This window comes from Podarcis melisellensis (assembly GCF_964234715.1).
Source record: "Podarcis melisellensis genome assembly, chromosome: 2".
NCBI classification, from domain to species: domain Eukaryota; kingdom Metazoa; phylum Chordata; class Lepidosauria; order Squamata; family Lacertidae; genus Podarcis; species Podarcis melisellensis.
In genome coordinates this window covers 43,014,945-43,035,179 of record NC_138529.1, presented here as the reverse complement: position 1 = coordinate 43,035,179, position 20,235 = coordinate 43,014,945, and the positions used below count along the sequence as shown (strand labels likewise).

The 20,235-nt window shown below is 46.2% G+C and overlaps 1 protein-coding gene across 1 annotated transcript; it reads left to right on the top strand.

Annotated features, from left to right (window-relative positions):
* The first annotated feature begins 212 nt into the window (after positions 1-212).
* STX10 (syntaxin 10) lies at positions 213-15,271 on the top strand. Its single transcript, XM_081899264.1, has 9 exons — positions 213-301; positions 3,868-4,037; positions 4,679-4,773; positions 5,431-5,493; positions 6,231-6,329; positions 8,187-8,293; positions 9,097-9,191; positions 11,593-13,711; positions 13,856-15,271. Exons 1-8 carry the CDS (start codon positions 267-269, stop codon positions 11,667-11,669), a joined length of 741 nt encoding a protein of 246 aa, XP_081755390.1. The 5' UTR covers positions 213-266; the 3' UTR covers positions 11,670-13,711; positions 13,856-15,271.
* Positions 15,272-20,235: the final 4,964 nt, after the last annotated feature.

The window sequence follows — 20,235 nt, the reverse complement described above, 5'->3', positions numbered from 1 at the left end:
GCCAAGCGCTCTCCTCCCTTCCCCCGCCTCCTCCCCAGGAAAGTCCGGCTCCACTTTCGCAGGGGAAGGGGTGGGGGAGGGAGCGAGCGAGCGCCGGGTTGGGCTGAGTTGAGAGAGGGCGGCCTGCTATTATTAGGAAAGAGGCGCCCGGAGTAAACGTGGCTGCTAAGCGGCTTCAGCTCAGGAAAGGAGGGAGGGACGGACAGGCTGGGACGCTGCTCTCCGGCCGGCTGGGCTTTTCCTGAAGGCATCTCGACCGGTCAGCAATGTCTCTGGAGGACCCGTTCTTCGTGGTGAAAGGGTGAGTGGCAGCCACTCCCACGGCCGCCGCAAACTCCGTCTTTCCTCGCCCCTGGTGGGGATAGGCGCCGCAGCAAGGCAGCCTGGCCCCGCGTGGGTCTGCGAGCGTGGGAAGCGTCGGGTAACGCGGGGATGTGGAGGCGGGGCGGGGGCGAGAAGCTAGAGAACTCTGATTAGAAACCCGCCTCAGCTAAGGAACTTCGTCGAAACTCCGTTTATTAGCCGGTCCTAATAAAGGCACTGCCCTACTTCATTATTATTATTATTATTATTATTATTATTATTATTATTATTATTATTATCCACCCTAATGGATCAAACTCTCACGAAAGCCGCCACAGGGTCACAGCAAAGCGGATTCATTTCAGTCTCGAAATTGGGACTCTATTTAGGGTTCCTGCTACAACACAGTTCATAAATTTTATGGACAGCTCATATTTGGGGAACTGTGGACACTACTAAAAAATTATTGCGCACCAATTTTCCACGATGGCAGAATCGTGTGTCTGAACGAGCTACAGCCCCCAAAGTACCGTAAGTCTCTGTGACAAGTAATCAGTTTCTGTAGCTAAGTATACTTACACACACACGATTAAAAAAGGAAGTTACTTTGTAGAAATAGGGTTTTTTTTGTAAAGTATTTTGCTTGACACTTGCACTTCGAAATAATTGCCGAGTAGGATAACAAGGGGTTATAATAACCACTGGGAATTAGTGATGTTTTCCAGCTTCATATTTTGTAATTAACAGACTATTCCCCAAAACCCTTGAATATACTTGGTTGCAATTTGTCCCTCGATCTCCTTCCTCATTTTGTCCTACTGATCTGGTGAATGGTGGGACTCTATATAATTTGCCAGCTTGAAGGAATACTGTTGAGTTTTGGCAGCTGGATCTCATAGATGGGAACAAGGAGATCTAGAGTTCTGTGCTTTACTCTCTCTTTAAATCTACTGTTATTCATTTCAGCACACTTATCCTCTGTGAACATCCCATTTTATAGCAGATATGGGAAACCTATGCTGCCCCCCTGGGCAGATGTTGTTAGACTCCAGCTCCCATCAGCCTCAGTCGGCATGGCCAATGCCCAGGGATGCTGGGAGCTGTAGTCCAGCAGTATCAGGAGGGCCACACCTCTGCTTTATAATTGTAGTAGTTTTAACAGTGCCTTATCTCATTCACTGCCACAGTAGCTTTTCCAGTACAGTGGTACCTCGGGTTAAGTACTTAATTCGTTCTGGAGGTCTGTTCTTAACCTGAAACTGTTCTTAACCTGAAGCACCACTTTAGCTAATGGGGCCACCTGCTGCTGCCGCGCCAGAGCACAATTTCTGTTCTCATCCTGAAGCAAAGTTCTTAACCTGAAGTACTGTTTCTGGGTTAGTGGAGTCTGTAACCTGAAGCGTATGTAACCCGAGGTACCACTATACTGTACAGAATTACAGTAGAAGGAATGGAACAGAAGTGGCTGGAAGAGATGGCAAGTTGTAGGCTACCTATAAGTTTGCATCTTTCAGACACCGCTATTTGTTTCTGTCGTTTAATTTAAAATAAATAAATAATGCAATACTGGGTAAAATCCATTAGCACCAACTTCTGGAATAATTTGGACACCTAGCAACAGAACCACTGGAATGTGGTACCCCCAGTTTGGAGGTTGATTGTACTGAAGCTGCTGAGAAGTCTAGGACAGGCATATAGGCAAACTCGGCCCTCCAGATGTTTTGGGACTACAACTCCCATCATCCCTAGCTAACAGGCCAGTGGTCAGGGATGATGGGAATTGTAGTCTCAAAACATCTGGAGGACCGAGTTTGCCTATGCCTGGTCTAGGACAACTCATAGCATCATGCTCCCCATGCTCCTTTGGCAAAGGACATTTGTTAGGGGCACCAAAACTGTTTCAGTGCCAAATTAAGGCATGAAGCCAGACTGGAATCTGTCAAGATGATCAGTACCATCCAAATTTCTCTGGAGTTGACAGACCCTCCCCCTCTCAAGCAGCCTGCCCCCAAATGGAAGTGCCCATGGGGTGCTCAAAGCATGGTTCCATAAGTACTCCTCCGTATGAAGTATCCAACAATGAGATACTCACCCACTTACTTCTTAGTCTCCACATCACTCCACATCACTCTTCTTAGTCTCCACATCAAAGGAGCTGACTTCAAGGTTTTAGGTTTATGTATATTTATTTGAGATGACCCGTTAGGTATCCTAGTGCAATTGTCAGACTGTCGTTTCCTGGAGTGCATGAGATGCCACTTGAGTTAATGAAGGTATCTTGTTTCTCATTTGATCAAACTTTCCCTGACCCAGTGCTCTCCAGGTATTGGTGGGACTGCAGCTCTTATAAGCCCCTGCCACCAAAGACAATCGTTATGAAAGATGGGAGTTGTAATCCATCACCATCCGGAGGGCACTAGGTTGGGGAAGGCTGGACTGGAGGGATCACCAAAATGCATTTACCTGCTGAATGTGTTCAATATTCACATATATTTGTGCTAGGCTGTTGTGATCTAAAACAGGGCTGTAGCCTTGTTAGACTCTGGCTCCCATCATTTCTTACCATTGGCCAGGCTGACTGGGACTGGAGGGAGTTGGGAGCCCAGACCAGGAACATCCCGTTAGCCAGAGGTTTGCTAAAGTAAAGGTAAAGGGACCCCTGACCATTAGGTCCAGTCGTGACCGACTCTGGGGTTTATTGGCCGAGGGAGCCGGCGTACAGCTTCGGGGTCATGTGGCCAGCATGGCTAAGCCGCTTCTGGCGAACCAGAGCAGCGCACGAAAACGCCGTTTACCTTCCCGCTGGAGTGGTACCTATTTATCTACTTGCACTTTGATGTGCTTTTGAACTGCTAGGTTGGCAGGAGCAGGGACCAAGCAATGGGAGCTCACCCCGTCACAGGGATTCGAACTGCCGACCTTCTGATCGGCAAGTGCTAGGCTCTGTGGTTTAACCCACAGCGCCACCCACATTCCACAGAGGTTTGCTACTACTGGACTAAAAGAATGAAGAACCACCATTTTTTTGTAAAACCTTTCTGCCTGGTCTCCAGGAGGCAATTCTTATCTGCCACCAGTGGTCCAGTGCACAGCTTTTTACAAGCCCAATTTCCTCTAGGGTAACTCATCTCTAGACACATGGAGGCTGGAGTACCATGTGGTTCTCCGGACAGCTATTCATACAGATTTTCACCTTCCAAACAGTCCTCTGAAGTGAACTGTTGTTTTTTTTTTAATGCAACAATACCTCTCTCAGTGTAGAGATGCAGCTGCTTCGAGGGAGGAAACTTTGCATTATGGGAGGCTCTCTGTCAGGTGGAACAGAGCTGCACAGCTTGCGGTTTGCCCACTTGAATGGACCCAATTGATGATATATGGGAACCCACCAGGGGTTTGGCAAACCTCTTACGCTTGTCACCTGCCTGCAGCTGCAGAAACAGAGCTGTCGCTACGCAAGGGTGTTGTGTTCAGTCTGGTGGTCTCACAGCTTTGGCAGGAGAAATAGTCCTCTGTCCTGGCTCGCCCACCTCATCCCTGCCACTCTCTTGTATTTGTGTTCTGTAGGGAAGTTCAGAAAGCCGTCAATGCAGCACGTGGGCTCTATCAGCGCTGGTGTCAGCTGCTGCAGGAGACGCAGGTCATCAGCAAAGAGGAATTTGACTGGACTACTAATGAACTACGCAACAGCCTACGCAGCATCGACTGGGACCTGGAGGACCTGGAGGAAACCATATATATCCTTTTGAAGCTGGGGCTGGAACAGCGTCGGGGGGGGGGGGTTGCCTCTCCAGGGAATTATGTTGCATCATTTTTTAAACGCAGTGTCTGCTGCTAGGTTGGTAGCAGCAGGCAATAGCAGCCCCCCACCCCCATCCTGCTCTTTGCAGGGATATTTGCAAGAACTGGAAGGGCAGTAAACCCTTATTCAGTTACAGGAGAGAAGGCATTCTCAGCAGTAATTCCCCAATTTTATGGCATGCCCTAGCTGAAGAGGTTTATCTGGGGCCTATGTTGCCTTTTTGGCGCATGTCACCCAGAAAATTGTGACATACAGACGAAGAGAACTAGAGGGCCATATTTGGCCTCTGGACCAAAGGTCTCCCCCCCAGTTTTAATGTTCTTTTTTCTTCTCTATCTGCTTATTGTTTTATATTTTCCTATAAAGTGTAGTAGCACACTGCCCTGAAATGGAAAATCGGATGTAGGGTGCCATATAAATTCTTTCTTAAATAAAATGAATTAATAAATAGGTAGCTTTCTGCTACAGACAGAGAGCATCTGGTAGGTTAAATGCAGCATTGGCCCACATGATATTTGTAACCAGGTAGCTCTGTCTGCTTTCTAACTTGGTGACTCAAACTTAACTCATGAACACGCATTGTGGAGTCAAACCCGCGCAAGTTCAAAATTGAGCCCTCTGAGGTTGCCATCCGGCGCACTTTTGTCACAGAGATGCGGGAATCAGTCAGGGTGAGTCGAATGTATGCCTTGTCACTCCTGCAGCATTTTGTCCTGTGCAGCATAAAACACTTATTGTGTGGAACAGGAATAGTTCTGTTGCAGGGTTAGGGAGTCTGTGGCTCTCTGTGTTATTGGACTCCCAACAACCCTCACCAGTAAGGTCAGTGGTCAGGGATGATGGCAATTGTGGTCTAATAACATCTAGAGGGACACAGCTTCTCCATCTGTGTGCTACGGTAAGTGAAATGTTGAGTGATGATTTGGAAGTGTTAACAAAAGTGTATGGCTGGGGTGCTTTATTCTGAGAGAGAGAGAGGGTTTTTTTAAAATTATTATTAAAAAAAAAAAGAAGGATCTAATTCCATACTCTAAACACTATACCACACTTGTAGCTGAAGCTGGGACAGTACTGCATTTTATATCCAATATTTTGACACATCGGTGATCTACAAGGATGTCAACTCATGTAATCTTATTTATTTCCATATCCCTTGGACCCTATGAATTATCCATTTCCCTTGGACCCTATGACTTAGGATGGGTTACAAGACAAGACTGTGTGCCTCTGCAAAAACCCACCCTGATTGTTGTTATTATTCGTGTACTCTTAAAGGCCATGGTCTCATCTGATTATATTCTCTTACTGCTTCCTTTTCTTGACTAAAGGAAATGCGAGATCACATATCCAGTCCGGCAGCACAGGCCTTTGCGGAGAGGAAAAACAGAGAGGTAAGCACATTTTTCCACCCTCGCCACACCTCAGTGTTTTGCTGGAAATTTATTCCCTGGGAGGGAAAGAATTATAATTGGCAATGGCTAGGGTAGCTCTTTCTCCCCGGTAGCATCCCCCATCCTGGTACCTCCAGAGTCTCCCACTCACTAAGTGGGCAGGGGTTGATGGGAATTGTAGTCCAGAACATATGAAGGGCACCAGGTTGGAGAAGGCTGGTCTAGAGCTTCTTTGCCACAAAGGAAGTGGAGCTGGTCATCTAACCAAGGGTAAGGTCAGCTTTCTTCTGCAAGGCACAAATTGCTTGGATGAATGGTCTCTCTCTTTTAAAAGTGAAACATCCTTTGTCTCATTGTCAGTGTCCTTGGAGTGTGGATTATAGTCCAGAGCTCTTATGAAATGCACTTGTTGATTCCCCCTTAAATGAGTAGAACCACCTGAGAGCATCATCCATAATATTGCTTCTGATCTCAACCCCACCTCTTTTAAGAGCCATTTAATTCTGGAATGCCGTGAAAAAGGTTCCTGATCTCCTTACCAGAGAAAGGCTCTTCCTAGGCCCTGAGTTCCACTTAACCCTCAGATTCTTCTACCCAGCTCACCCTTCCTTCCTTCCTTCCTTCCTTCCTTCCTTCCTTCCTTCCTTCCTTCCTTCCTTCCTTGGTCTCAGCTCTCCTTGGAGCACTAAGAATCCTGGGCTTGCTCAGATAATGACCCCCTTTTCCTCCCTCTGCAGATGCTGGTGGGGAGCAGGGAACATTATGGGATGCTGGATGCAGAGGAACTGTCAACAGCTAATTCACATACTTTGGAAGAGCAGCAGTTGCATCAGAAGGTAAGAGCAGTGACAGCGAGCCACCCCAGTCCATCATTTTCACTGACATCCCTTCCTACAGAGACCTAACCGTGTCCTCTAGCGTGATACCTGCATTGAGAGAAATTGTGAGCTCTAGTGCAAAAGATGCTCACATCATCTGTATACTCCCTGTTCCCTGTACCTCTCTCCTCTCCCCCAGCTGTGGGTTCAGTCACGTACAAGAGTGAAGAACCTGTGGTCCTCTGAATGTTGTTGGACTTCAACTCCCATCATCCTGGACAGCATAGTCAGCAGTCAGGGGCGATGGGAACTGTAGTTTAGCAATGTCTGGATGCCACAGGGTCCCCATACCTGGAATTGCTTTCTTCTTTCTTCCCTGTCAGACTACAGGTGACAGATATCCTTGCGTGGAGGTGAGGATAAATGCTTCCTGCCTCCCTTTCTTACAGTGAGTATGGTTTCAAACCCAAGCAGGAGGCAAGGCCCTCTGTTTCTCAGCAGGAGAATGGGATAATAATGGGTTACTCAAAAGGTTATTGTTAAGACAGTCAAGATAAGGAAACACATTATCCAGTCTTTGGGATGACTTACGGTAGGCTAGAAATCAAATTGTTCCATGTTTATTCAGAACCAAAGCAAACCTCTTTTCCCACTCTGGTCTCCTCCCAAATGGCCATTTCAATATATTCACAGGGACTGGCAACCCTGTGGAGGCCCCCTATGCAAATTATCTCCTAATACATTTTTGTAATTTTCTTTCAAGATAGAATCAATATTATTTTGATCCATTGTCTTGGGGCCCCTAAAAGACGTGGGGCCCTTAGGCCAGTGCCTACTCTGCCTATTTGGTAGGCACTGGGGGCTGGCCAGGCTCTGAGGAGTGACCAGAAGCGGTGGTGGGGCCAGAGGCTGATCTTGGGCAAGTGGGTAGTGGTTTATGTGGTTGTGGGCCTTCTGCGAGGCAGGAGCCTGAGCTGGAGGATGGGGAGGGTTCTGAGCAGTCAAAGACAGTGGAAGGATAGGATGAGCCAGAAACTGAGGGAGAGACAGTGCTTGAAGAGAAGAGGCCAGCAGAATCCCCTCCGCACCCTTCCCCACTGTCCCCCAGGACCAGGAGGAGCTTGAAGAGGCAGGCACAGTGACAACTTCAGTGTAGGACAAGTCATAGGCTGCTTGTGCTCACACCATCAGATGAGGGTACTTAAGTTTGGGGTCTAGGCCTGGCCACCTGTCCAACAGTCCAACTTGGAGTGCAAGCCTGAGGAGAGACACCAGCTACCTAGCCACCAGAAGTGAGTGTGTGTGCATGTTCAGTGCGCCTCAGGAGCTGTAATTCTTTGTCAATAAAGAATTAAACATTTGTCCTCCTTGGACTGGGTGTGCTCAGGAGGACATCTATTGAGCAAGTACCAGAGGCCTTTCTTTTCTTGCTAAATGAAGATGAGCCCCATAGCCACTCTTGTTGTTCAGGTGCTGGATTCTTTGACAAAACATTAATGTGACAGTCAAGATCCTGAGGGCTGACTTCTGTGAAGGGATATTAACCTGTAAAGGCATTCGCTAGTTTCAGTTTTTCAAGATTGCTGTTGAAATGAGTTTTGGTCCCATTTGCCTAAATGCACACAAAAAGATGGACATTTATGGGTCATATGTGGGGCGTCAGAAGTGACAGTATGGCTGCCTAACTCCCAGAGTTGCTGCTCCAGCTTGGTCCTCATTTCCCTTCACCTTGAAGGCCAGCGTCCAGTTGAGGCTGAGACTTCTTTGTACAACATATTGTTGTATCGTGGGCAGGAACCCTCTTAGTTTCTCTTTGCTTTGAGTTCTAACAGACTCCCCCGCTGATGTCTTGCATTCTCGCTTTCTCCTTGACAGCTGATCATTGAGGAGCAGGATGAGCAGCTGGAGCTCGTCTCTGGCAGCACCCGAGTGTTGAAGCACATGTCGAGTCGGGTCGGAGAAGAGCTGGATGAGCAGACTGTGTGAGTGCAGGTAGTGTGGGGTGTGCGTGTGTGCTGATGTATTGCAACACTCCTATCTTGCTCTTTAGACAAACCTTGCAAGCAGCAAAGGGGACGGCCCATTAGCAGGTTGGGCCTGGATAAAATGGCAGCAGACTAGTCCCAAGGCCGCTGCTACATCAGAAAAGAGGATCCAGAACCTTTGTCTACCTAGAACTGTGGTGGCCACTCATTTCTACCAGATTCAGGAAGGACTCGAGTTTCAGAGACATGAGCACAGGATGCTCCTGTACCTGTGAGAGCCCCCGAAAGGGGCTAAGAGTGCTTTACCCTCTCCCTCCCGCCCTTCTTCAGCAGGAACGGGTTTCTTTGCCAGAGGGCCCCCCTCCCATTGCTGTGCACTTCCACTGCCCAACCCCATTTTCTGGGTGAGCATCACAAGGAGAGCACATGGCCAGAACCTCTGTTGCTGTTCACTCTGCCAGGGAGCAAGTTAAGAAACCCTTTTCCTTGCATCTTGGCTTGGCAGAGGGGAGCACCCTTGTGTTTATTAAGGCTGGTTATTGGGATTAGGGATTATGCTTGGAACAGATTGGACCTCTGGCTCCCAGTTGTGTATCCCATTACTAGAAAATGCTGGTGTAGCTCGAATGAGTAGATTCTGAACTCTCTTGGCAGGGAAGATACCCCTAAAAGAAAACTGCTTGCAACCTGCCGGCATACCTGGCTGACATCCCATGCTTTTTGTGGGGTGGAGGCAAGACTCAGAAGCTCTTATTGGGAGTTGCCACTCGTGTTGACGATGCCTTTTTATGGCCTTTCAGGATGCTGGAAGACTTTGCCCACGAGATGGACAGCACTCACAGCCGCATGGATGGCGTGCTCAAAAAAATGGCCAGAGTCTCCCATATGGCAAGTGGTAAGAAACAGTTCTCTGTTCCAGAACTACTTTGGTACAAGGGAGATTTTACTCTTCCGCACCCCGATAACCTAATTCCCCAGACTTCTTGTAATTGCTTTCTTTTGCCCATCAGTTTTGCTCAGGGTTTTGCATCAAGTAACTGAAGGTGTTGGTTTAGGAATCTGGATGCTTGCATTCTCCCATAAAATGTTATTATTTTAGTGGTGGGGAATGTTTCTCATCCTGAGGGCTGCCTTCCTTTGTGGATAATCTGCTTGGAGCCGCAGTGGGGTAGCCAGGAAGCAGCACCACAGTAGACTAATTCCAGCTTTGCAAATGTCAGATAATTTAACACATACTCACCATCCAGGCAGGCGAGAAGCAGTAGAGTCCAGGAACATATTCAGTCAGCCAAGACAGGACTAGTGAGGGGTGTGGCCTCAGGAGAGGGGTGTGGCCTGGTAAAAGTCCCAGTGGCCAGGTAGAGAGGCCTTAGCTTCCTCACCCTGCCTTCATCACCATAAACATCACCACAGGCGAAGGCAATCTGGCTTCCACAAAAGTATTCTGTGTTTCACAACCGTGAATTTCTGCCCCTTTTCGCCTGCCTCGTGCCAAAACTTCCAGCACACCCCCTGCCTCTTTCCTCTACAGCCAGATTGACCCATTCGCTTGCTGGTGGGTGGTGGTGCAGGTGGAACAATTGAGCTTAGTATTCACTTTGGAGGCAGTTTTTGCTGCCTTCCTCTCTTAATCAAAGGAGCATTTGGCATCACTGCTGAGACTCAGCAAGGCAGATTCATCACAGGAGATCTGGAGTACGTGCATATGTGTGAAATAGAATGGCAATTAAAAGAATGATGTAATGGTATAAAAACCTGAACATTCTGGTTGGGCCAGTGTTGCATCTCCATTTCTACTGCTGGCTCTCAGCACAAGTCCCTAGAGTAACACATGCAAAAGCAGGTTAAAACCATTTTTTTCCTGGCAGGAGTGCCACTACAGTGTCATTTAGTGCTCTTGTTTCTGGCTTACAAAGAGCAGGCAGTTGCACACAGGAATGCAGCTTCCCGAGTCAGATCCTTTGTCTACCTAGCTTGGTATTGTGAATGCCAACTAGCATCAGCTCTCCAGACACTCCCAGCCTTACCTGGAGAGGCTGGGGACTGAGCCAGAGATCTTCTGCATGCAGATCTCTTAAGTTGCAGCCCTTCCTCCATGGGTGAGGCAGGCAGGAATTCAAGCTCCACTGTATGGCATAAACAGGCCTGCAGTGTCTCTCCACCCTGCCCCACCTCTTGCCCAAGAGTGCTACAGATGTTAGCTACCTGTGTCCAGTGCTGGAAATTCCCATTGTTCTAGGCGCATTTTGCGACCGCGAATTTCATTCGTGCTAGCAGTTTCTGAGCTCTGGGTGCAGTACTGTGTCTAAGATTTCAGATTAAAATGGCAGTGTGGAAAGGAGGACCCTTTTCTGCCTCCCCACTTCCAGCTACTCTCTGAAGACTGGAGAAGAGACCCTCTCAATAAGATTAGGGGGGTGGGCAGGCGAAAGACTAGACCCTGTGAAAAATGAACATAATATTTTAGCTGCAGTTCATTCCTTTTAAGCTTTGTATTCTTATTATTTAAAAAGTCTTCCTAGACATTCGCATCTGCACACACACACATATACCGGAAATCGTGTCTGCTCATGTCAAATGCTGAAAATAGCTTCTGCGCAGGTGTGCTTTTTGGCATCTGGGCATGCGCAAAGCGATTTCAGGCACCACGAACATGCACAGATGTGATTTCTGGTGTTTCGCTGCACCAGTCCGGCTCACACACCATCTCCTTGGGGGTGGTCCCGCCCATGGCCAGTAAAACTTGCTGACCCCTGGATTAATGATTAATCCAACAAAATAGATTAGGTCTCCACACTATGGTGTTTTAATCTGGGAACAGACCACCCAACATCATTTCCTCGAATGTTCACTTGAGCTCTTTCTACTTGTGGTCTTCCAAGGATGATTCTTGCACCTGTATCCATCATGCTTGGAGTGCAGGCCAGTGGGATGGGGCACATGGTTCAGAGGGTTAGAATATGGTTCAAATTGCGGCATCTTATGTGCTTTAAATTAATTCTGTTTAAGGCAGGGCTGGAGAACCCATAGCTTTCCAGATGTTCTTGTACTACGGCTTCTATGATCCCTGACCATTGGCTATGCTATCTGGAGCTGATGGAAGCCAGAGTCCAACAAGATGTGGAGGGCCACAGGTTCCTCATCCCTGTCTTAAAGGATCCCTTCTAACTGTTTTTGCTTATTTGCAATGTCAGACCCCTCACTGTGGTGGAAGGGCTGGTGGGTTCTTAACAGGATTGGTCTTCTTGCATTTAACACCATTTCCCCCTGCATTTTCTCTTCTCCCACTCCATCAGAACGGCGTCAGTGGTGCATCATCGGCCTGTTGCTCATTGTCATGGTGGTAGTGCTGGTTCTTATCTTTGCTCTGTGATCAAACGGCAGAACGGACATGGGGGAAGGGTGGCATGGAACCAATCCTATCGCTGTCAAGTGGAACACCGGGGCCTTGTATCCTGTGTGGGATCGGTACAAAGCTTTCTCCAAAGGTGAAAAGGAAGTCCATTTAATCAGGTGGAATGATGGATTTCCAAATGGGCTGCTCTCCCTTGCAGTCAGACTTTGCTCCTAATTGTTTAAGGCTGCAGAATTGTGAAAAAGGAGGACTGGGTTCTGGAGCTTAGGAAATTTGTGCCATCTCCCCCTTTTGTGTGTGCCAAGGTGAAATTATAGACAAACAGATGTGCCTGATAAATGTGGAAGCCATATTGCATATGCGGTTTGTTACCCATTTTGCAAGTAGATGCAGCAGCGTCAGTTTCCTTTCCCCCACTGAGTAGCCTTTTCTTCTCATCTCCAGCAGCCAAAGAGGAAGAACATGGTCCCAGCTGACTATTTTTGCTGCCATTATAGGTTCTTATTCTTCATGCCACCTCTGAACGGGCGGAAGATTGCTGCACATTTAATGTGCCTGCTGAAGAAGCACAATTGACTAAGCCATCGGTTGTGTTTTACCTCAGCCAGTAGCAGATGGATATTGTGAACAGACGGGGTAGGACAAAGGCCTCGCTTCCTTTTTAAAGGGCAGAATTGCTCAGAGTTGAGAACAGGCCAAAGCCATCTCACTGCATTAAGTGCCAAGAAAGGGATTTTGCTTCGTGGAACTGGCAACATCACCCCAAAGCTCCTTCTCTTACCGTGAGGCCAGCCGTCCAACAGAAACAGGGAGCAAAATGTCAGAATCTCATCACCCAAATCCCTCAGGCCTCAGTGCTGTGCTTCAGGTTGCAAGTGGTGCCAATACTTCTGGGGCGCTGCCAAGCACTTCAAGAAAACTGGTTTCCAGACACCCAGTCAGCTCAATCCCTTTCAGTTATATGGTAAACAAACCTTCTCCCCTTAGGTCTAAATCCCTGCCAAGGACACACTGTCTATGCTGATATAAAGAGGCTACTTTCAGCCAAGCCCAAGTGACTCAGTAGCCTGATGTGGAGGATAACAGTCCTTTCTATGAGGCAGCCCTGCTGTCACATGCACTCAGAAGCCATTCTGTTTCTATTGTGAAGTATTATTTAAAAAAAAAGGTACCAGAACAAGCTTTTTAGTTCTTCCAAGAAAAAAAATAAAAGTTTTTATACTTCTATTTAATGCAAACTTTGGTTCTGGAATGTTGCTGTGGGAAGGAAGTGGTGATATTTACATACCCCAAAATGTGAAAACGAGAGCAGCAATGGCCATCCCGATGATGTCAGATTGTCACTGTCATCCCTGACTGCTGGACACTGAAGACCAACAAAATATGAAGCAACAGAAATTCCCCACCTCTGAACTAGAAGAGAACCCTACTTTGATCTAACTTGTCTAGAATTCTGTCTTCAACTGTGGCCGGCCAGCCACAGAAGTTATTTGAAGCTAGGGATCTAGTGGACTTTGAACGCACTCTCAGTCACTCTTATTGAATTGTGGGGGCATTATTTAAGATGATTCTTAACTGATTGCCTAAAGCTCAAGGCTGTGATCACATTGTATTCCGAGCAACCGAGTAGTTTCTCTCTCGTCTCTACCATTTGCAGCAGTACAAACCTCGTATCGTGTCTTCCCTCCCTGAGAGTCTTGCTGTGCAGTTTGCAGGCTAATCTGATGTAGTTCAATCTGTGTTCAGTGGGGCTTAGTCCCAGGGAACTGTGCACAGCAATTTAATCGGAGCCACTCTTTTCAGCAGAGTAATAGAAATTCAACATGTTCTGCTGAACTCAAGAAAAGGTAAATATGCTAATCAAATGATGCTCGGTTTTGCAAACATTTATGCTGTGGCTTAAGGAATGCTGTGGCTTAAGAAATGCTTTGTCTAGTCCAGGGGTGGGGAACTGGTGGCCCTCCCAATGTTGCTGGAGTACAACTCTCATCAGCCTTCACCATTGGCCATGCTGATAAGGGCTGGCAGGAGCTGAATGAACAACATATGGTGGGCAACCAGTTGCCCATCTGTACTCTAGTACAGTGTTTCCCAACCTTGGGCCTCCAGCTGTTTTTGGACTACAATTCCCATCATCCCTTGCCACTGGTCTTGCTAGTCAGGGATGATTGGAGTTGTAGTTCAAAAACAGCTGGAGGCCCAAGGTTGGGAAACACTGCTCTAGTATAGGGGAGTTGAAGAGCAAGATAGGAAAATTAATGAATCACACAAACATGAATCTCAGTCATATTTGTTTTGTATAATAGGGTTGCTTAACTTGGAAATAGAAGTTATTTAGCCTGATGGATCCACAGAAATGCTCCAAAGCTTAGATACCTACCTTAAGCAAATCCGATCTGTTTTTAATTTCAGCAAGGCTGCTCCATGATAAACTCCCCAGGGAATAATCAAGCTTACACATGAAATGGTCAGGCACGCAACTGTTACAAACTTTTTTTTATTATTAACATTTCTGAATTCCTTTTTTTATTTTTAATCTTTACAGTAGTTAATGTGCAATTTCTTGATACTCTCAGGTCACAGGGATGAGGGAGTCACAAAATTTTTCTTGGCACTTATAACACAGAACAAATACTGGCATTATCCAGGGGCAAAGAGGTGGGCTTTAAGGTGAAAAGCAGGGGGTGCTGAGGGAGCTGGGGTGGGGCGGGCGGGGGAAAGGGGGAGGATGCTTTTGTTATTTCATTTTAAAGGATCTGTTTTCCTCTCTGAGAGGGTTTTACAAGGGGCAAGGGAGGGAGAGGGGCTGATATTGGAGTAGCTGCTTGCATCAACCCAAAGCGCCTGGAAGGGGGAAGAGAGAAAAGTCCATGCTGCATCTGCACAGAGGTTACATAATCAGGCTTTGTTAGTGCTTTTCAGTGTACATTTTTTTGTCCTTTTTTATAAAATTGTTTGCTCTAGTTTAGAAAAAAAGAAGAAGAACCCAACAAAAGCAAAAAATAAAAGATGGACCAAAAAGTGGATACAACAAAAGACAGAAGAAGGCCTCATTCCCTTCGCCCCATTGTGGGATTATTCCCATTTCCAACAGAAAGCCTGCCCAAGATACAAATAGACCATGGGGGGCGGGGAGAATTATTCAGCTGGCTAGAAGGAACCTCAGAGAAAGATTATAACATTTTGAGTCTAAGTGATCCTCAGAGACCCTCTAATATAGGTAATTCTTAAGTTTCCTCTGCTGCAGGACATTTATGCTGGATCTCCCCATTCTGTTACATCTCCAGATAATATCCATGAGGCTAGACAGTGCCATTTCAGTTGCCTCAGAGTGGGTCTCCCCAGGATTCTACATACCCAGAATTCCAAAAAGCACAGCCCCAATCGGTCATAACGTATGTCCAGACATTCCTCTTCCAGTGTCCCTTTGTTTTTGAAATTTAGATCTGGCAGTCCTACCAACACAGCTCACAACACAGAGAAACAGGATAGGATTCTTCAAGGTTAGTAGCCACTTTGGGCCAACTCTCCTAAATATGCCAAGCCTCCTGGTGAGAAAATGTACAACTCTTATCTTTTTGGCCTAGGGGATGCCCTAAGCCAATCACACCTGATTTTTTTTTTTTAAAAAACAACCCTTTTGCATGCAGACAAATGCTGCAAGAAGTTAGTCTGTTTCATGTTCCAGTGTAAGTAAAATTGCTCACCTAAGTTCAGCCAAATGAGATTCAGGATAAAGGTAAAGGACCCCTGAACGGTTAAGTCGAGTCAAAGGTGACTATGGGGTGTGGCGCTCATCTCGCTTTTCAGGCCAAGGGAGCTGGTGTTTATCCACAGACAGCTTTCCAGGTCATGTGGCCAGCATGACTAAACTACTTCTGGCACAATGGAACACTGACAGAAACCAGAGCGCATGGAAACACCGTTTACCTTTCCGCCCCAGCGGTACCTATTTCTCTACTTGCACTGGTGTGCTTTCGAACTGCTAGGTTGGCAGAAGCTGGGACAGAGCAACGGGAGCTCACCCCATCACCTAGATCTGAACCGCTGATCTTCTGATCAGCAAGCCCAAGAGGCTCAGTGGTCAAATACAGAGTCAGACCATTAGTCCATCAAGCTAAATTTTGTCTGTGCTGTCATCCCCAGCCCTACCTGAAAATGCCAAAGATTGAACTTGCATGCAAATCACTTGTTCTACCTCTGACCTATGACTCTTCCCCCAAGCATCCTTGTAATTTCCATGCACACTTCTGTCCATATCTAAACAGCTTTATGTTAGGAAGAAGGATCAAGAAGTTACTCAGATCAGTTACATAATAACTTACTGGTTTGATTGAGCACTTACTTTCTACAGATGTTTCCAAACTCCAATAGTAGGTTAAAAAGTGTTCTTTCCAAAGCTCTGGAATCAAACCTTGTGGCTGATATACAAAAGGTAAAACTCAAACTTTGCTGACTGACCGCTTGCATTTGCAACACCCGGATGATATAAAATGACCACCACCTGCATCTGTCTTGCAAAAAAAAGCATGAGAGAGGGAAGGGAATTTAGGCAGAATAAAAGAGCTGTAGAAATGAGCAAGAATGTGAAGTTTCTTTGTCTGTCCCATCTCAGTTTGACTGCAATGCCATTTGGTTACTTGCAACAAGACATGGTAATCATTTCAAGATAACGGATGCAAAACTGGGAATAGCATCGGGATAAGGAAAAAGCAAATATAGTCGTACCTTGGATCTCGAATGCCATGTGACTTGAATGTTTTGGCTCCCAAACGCCACAAACCCAGAAGTGAGTGTTTGCAACCAGTTTGCAAACAATCTTTGGAAGCCAAACATCCGAGGGAGCTTCCGATTGGCTGCAGGAAGCTCCTGCAGCCAATCAGAAGCAGTGCCTTGGTTGTTGAACGTTTTTGGAAGTCAAATGGACTTCTGGAACAGATTCTGTTCAACAACCAAGGTACGACTGTATGAAAACTTAGAAAAGCTAATGGAAAGGAGTCAAAGCAAGCAAACAAGCTTCCATTCTCATGATGCAGCTGCAAAGCATGTCTTCCACTCTATATACATGCAGCAGGAGATGGTATGTTCAGTCTTGGCTTAGGTTTGGCCTTCTCATACACATGGTAAAGAAAGTGCATTTGGCCTAGTCATAAATATCAGTTTTAGCTGTGTACCCTAAAATGTAAGCCATGAAATGCATTCCAGCTGGAAGGTTAAAAAAACAATTTTTGGTGAGTTACTAGTTAGCAAGAAGCATAATTCATGACTGACCAGTCATTCCAGAGATGAGAGTTTGAAACAACATTTTATGTTGCTTCAAACAATGGCTTGTTCTTTAACAGGGTTCAAAGTGAGATTTGGGGGCTTGTCCTGCTTTGATATGATCTAGTTTCTACCATCCACCCGGAAGTCTTTTTCTTCTTCAGGGAAAAAAAAAATCAAGCTTAACGATGTAGCCCCACCACAGTGTTTTTTTAAAGAGTGCTTCTTCCAATCATGGTCTTACGTGAAGGTCATGGAGAAAAGTAGGCACACAAGGACTAGTACGTGAAGAGGAACATAGGAAAGCATTCTAGCCTCTTTCACCACATTTACTTAGAATTTCAGAGTAATTTCCAAACCAAATATAAGCCACCCAACCTTCACTTCTCCAACTTGGTTCTTTAGAGAGAGAGAGAGTTCCATTACAAATTCCAGTTCCGCCATCACTGTGAGAGAGGAGAGGGAAATCTATCTGAACTTGTACAATTTAGAACTTAAAGGTCAAATGGGAGAGGTTTGGTGGGGTGGGGGAGAAAGTAAGAGAAGAGAGTATGATGCACATCAGTCAGCCAGTGTAATGATGTGTGCATATATTATAAATATGAGTAACAGAGTCAATGACCAGGCATTTGGAGGAGAGGGACTTGGGCCATATGCAACTGGAGTTGAGTGCAACTGGTAACTTCATAACCCCATAACAAATGGTGGCCTCATGTGCATTAAATTATTCACCCAGCCATTCAGCAACACTTAGGTGAACATGCAGGTGTGCATCCAGGGGCAATGTATATGTATAGTTGCTTACACATGTGGTTCTTTTTTTCTGGATTAGGTTGACAGATGCCTTGCAACCAAGCTGATATCTTATTTTGTTCCATGTTCATATTCAGCATGACTTAGAACAAGGCCAATCCTCAAGGGAAATCTCATTAAATTTCCCTTCTAGAACTATCTGAGAAATCAGATTAAGAAAATTAGAATGAGATTGCCACTTTTTGTGTAGTGAATATCTATGTTTTAAAATGTTACTTTTCCATCAACTTCTTCAGGGAAAAGTACAAGGGTAAAATGAGTGAGCTTAAGTACATACATGACCATATAATGCAATGGGAAAATAGGGCATGCTGTGTGATAAAATAACCCTTTCCTGTTTAAAAGCAGCTAGTGGGGAAGGAGAAGAAATGACCTGAAAGAAAGCGAGAACTTAGTGTTATGTCAGAATTGTGTCAATGCCAACATTTATGCTTTCAGATCTTGGCAAAATGTGATCCATTCCTCCAAGTGTAGTGCAAATGCTGACATAGTCACCAGCTAGCGTGTGGCTACATCACTAAATAAACCCACTTTACCATGGGTTTCCACCAACGGAGGCACTGGAATGGCAATTCTGGGGAAGATTGAAAAAGAATATTCTCAGCAAATTCATAAAAATACAATTCCCATGATTTCCCTGGAGAAGTCGTGTCATTTAAAGCAGTATAAACCTGACCTAGGTTTGAAATGTAGATCTGCCTACGGTAAGTTTAGATTATTGCCAGCCCTTTTTATTTAAAAACAAACAAACAAACAACCATTTCACAGCGAGTGAAATACAACTGTGCTGCGCCAACACGGAGCAAATGGGGAATGCTACGCATCCAGCCTCCTGGACTTGAGCTCAGTCTCCTGCCGCCAAAGGCAAAATGAGTGCTCATTTAAACAGTACTTCCTTTTAACATATTCACGTGTCTGTCTTTGTCTCCCTCCAGTGGAAGGAAAGGAAAATGTCCTGCTTTTAGTATCAAATAACTCATTAAAGAAACAACAGCTAAGACTGCCAACTGTGCAGACAAAAGAAAGCCAAAAATATGCCCTGAAGTAGAAGCCAAGTCCTTTCTACAATGAAGCAACGTTGTAGGACATACAAAATGGATGCATGCCATCTTAGTATTTCAAAAGCCATACTCTATTGTACATAACTTTTCAGTCATGCAGCTGGTTGGTGGCCATTTTGTCAAGTTACCTAAGGAGAGTTCTGACCAAAATATCGAGACCCAAAATGTATCCTTGCAGTGCAACCCTGTGCATGTCTACTCAGAAGTATATCCCACTCAGTTCAACGGCACTCACTTCCCAGTTACGTATGCTTAGGATTGCATCCTTAGTGTCGCAAATGTTTTCTCCTGGGTGCAGAAATACAAGTAGAATTAGTGAAGAAGCAAGCATAGATTTGTACTAGTAGGTGAAGCAGCCACTACAAGGTACGTTCCTCCTACACCACAAAATTAAATGTACCAGGGTGTTCTCTGAGCTTGCCTACGACAAGTGAAAATATACCCCAGCCCACTTGTCAACATGGAGTAACTGCCAATGCTTACCGTATTTTGCGCCCTATAGGACACACTTTTCCCCCTCCAAAAATGAAGGGGAAATGTGTGTGCGTCCTATGGGGCGAATGCAGGCTTTCGCTGAAGCCTGGAGAGCGAGAGGGGTCGGTGCGCACTGACCCCTCTCGCTCTCCAGGCTTCGCAGACCTCTCCGCAAGCAGCGGGAGCGCTCCCGCTGCTTGCGGAGAGTTGACTGCATGCCGAAGCCGGCGCGCGCTGAGCTCAGCGCGTCCAGGCTTCGCGGACCTCTCAGCAAGCAGCGGGAGCCACCGCTGGGCTCCCACGGCTTGCAGAGAGCTGCCTGTTTGGGGACTGGGGTCGGGGGAAGCTCGGGCCTCCCCCGCCCCAGCCCCGCGCCTGGGGGGGGGGAAATAATTTTTTCCCCTTTATTTCCCCCCCAAAAAACTAGGTGTGCCTTATGGGACGGTGCGTCCTATAGGGCGAAAAATACGGTAATTAGGAGCACTGAGAGCAAAGTGCTCTCTATAGGCTAGGCTGCTTTTGAGCCCTTTTCGTGACAACATGTTCAATTTTTGTTACTGATCTCCACAACAGACCTGGTGGAATCTGAGTGTTGCAACTCTGACTGTAACATATCCAGTACAGAGTTGGTACTACCCACTAGAACTTTTATTAAAAATTATAAGAGAGTTATTTCACAAGAGGTAACTGGGCCTGCTTAGTCTCGCTTCCTCTTCACAAAGAAACAGTGGCCTGAGCCCAGGCGACCACTGCTAGCCCTCCCTTAAGAGAAACGGGACTTTCCCCAGACCAGGCCTGCGTCAACTGACAGATGAGTAGACATGAGATAGCCAGCCCAGCTTGAAATAATAAGCCAGTTAGACTCCAAGATGTCACAGCATTTGCCATCTTTTTGCTACTAGGGACAACTACTGCTCTGGAGTTTATTCTCTTGGAAATTCATGGGCAGGAGTTTCCACCCTCTTTAAAAAGCT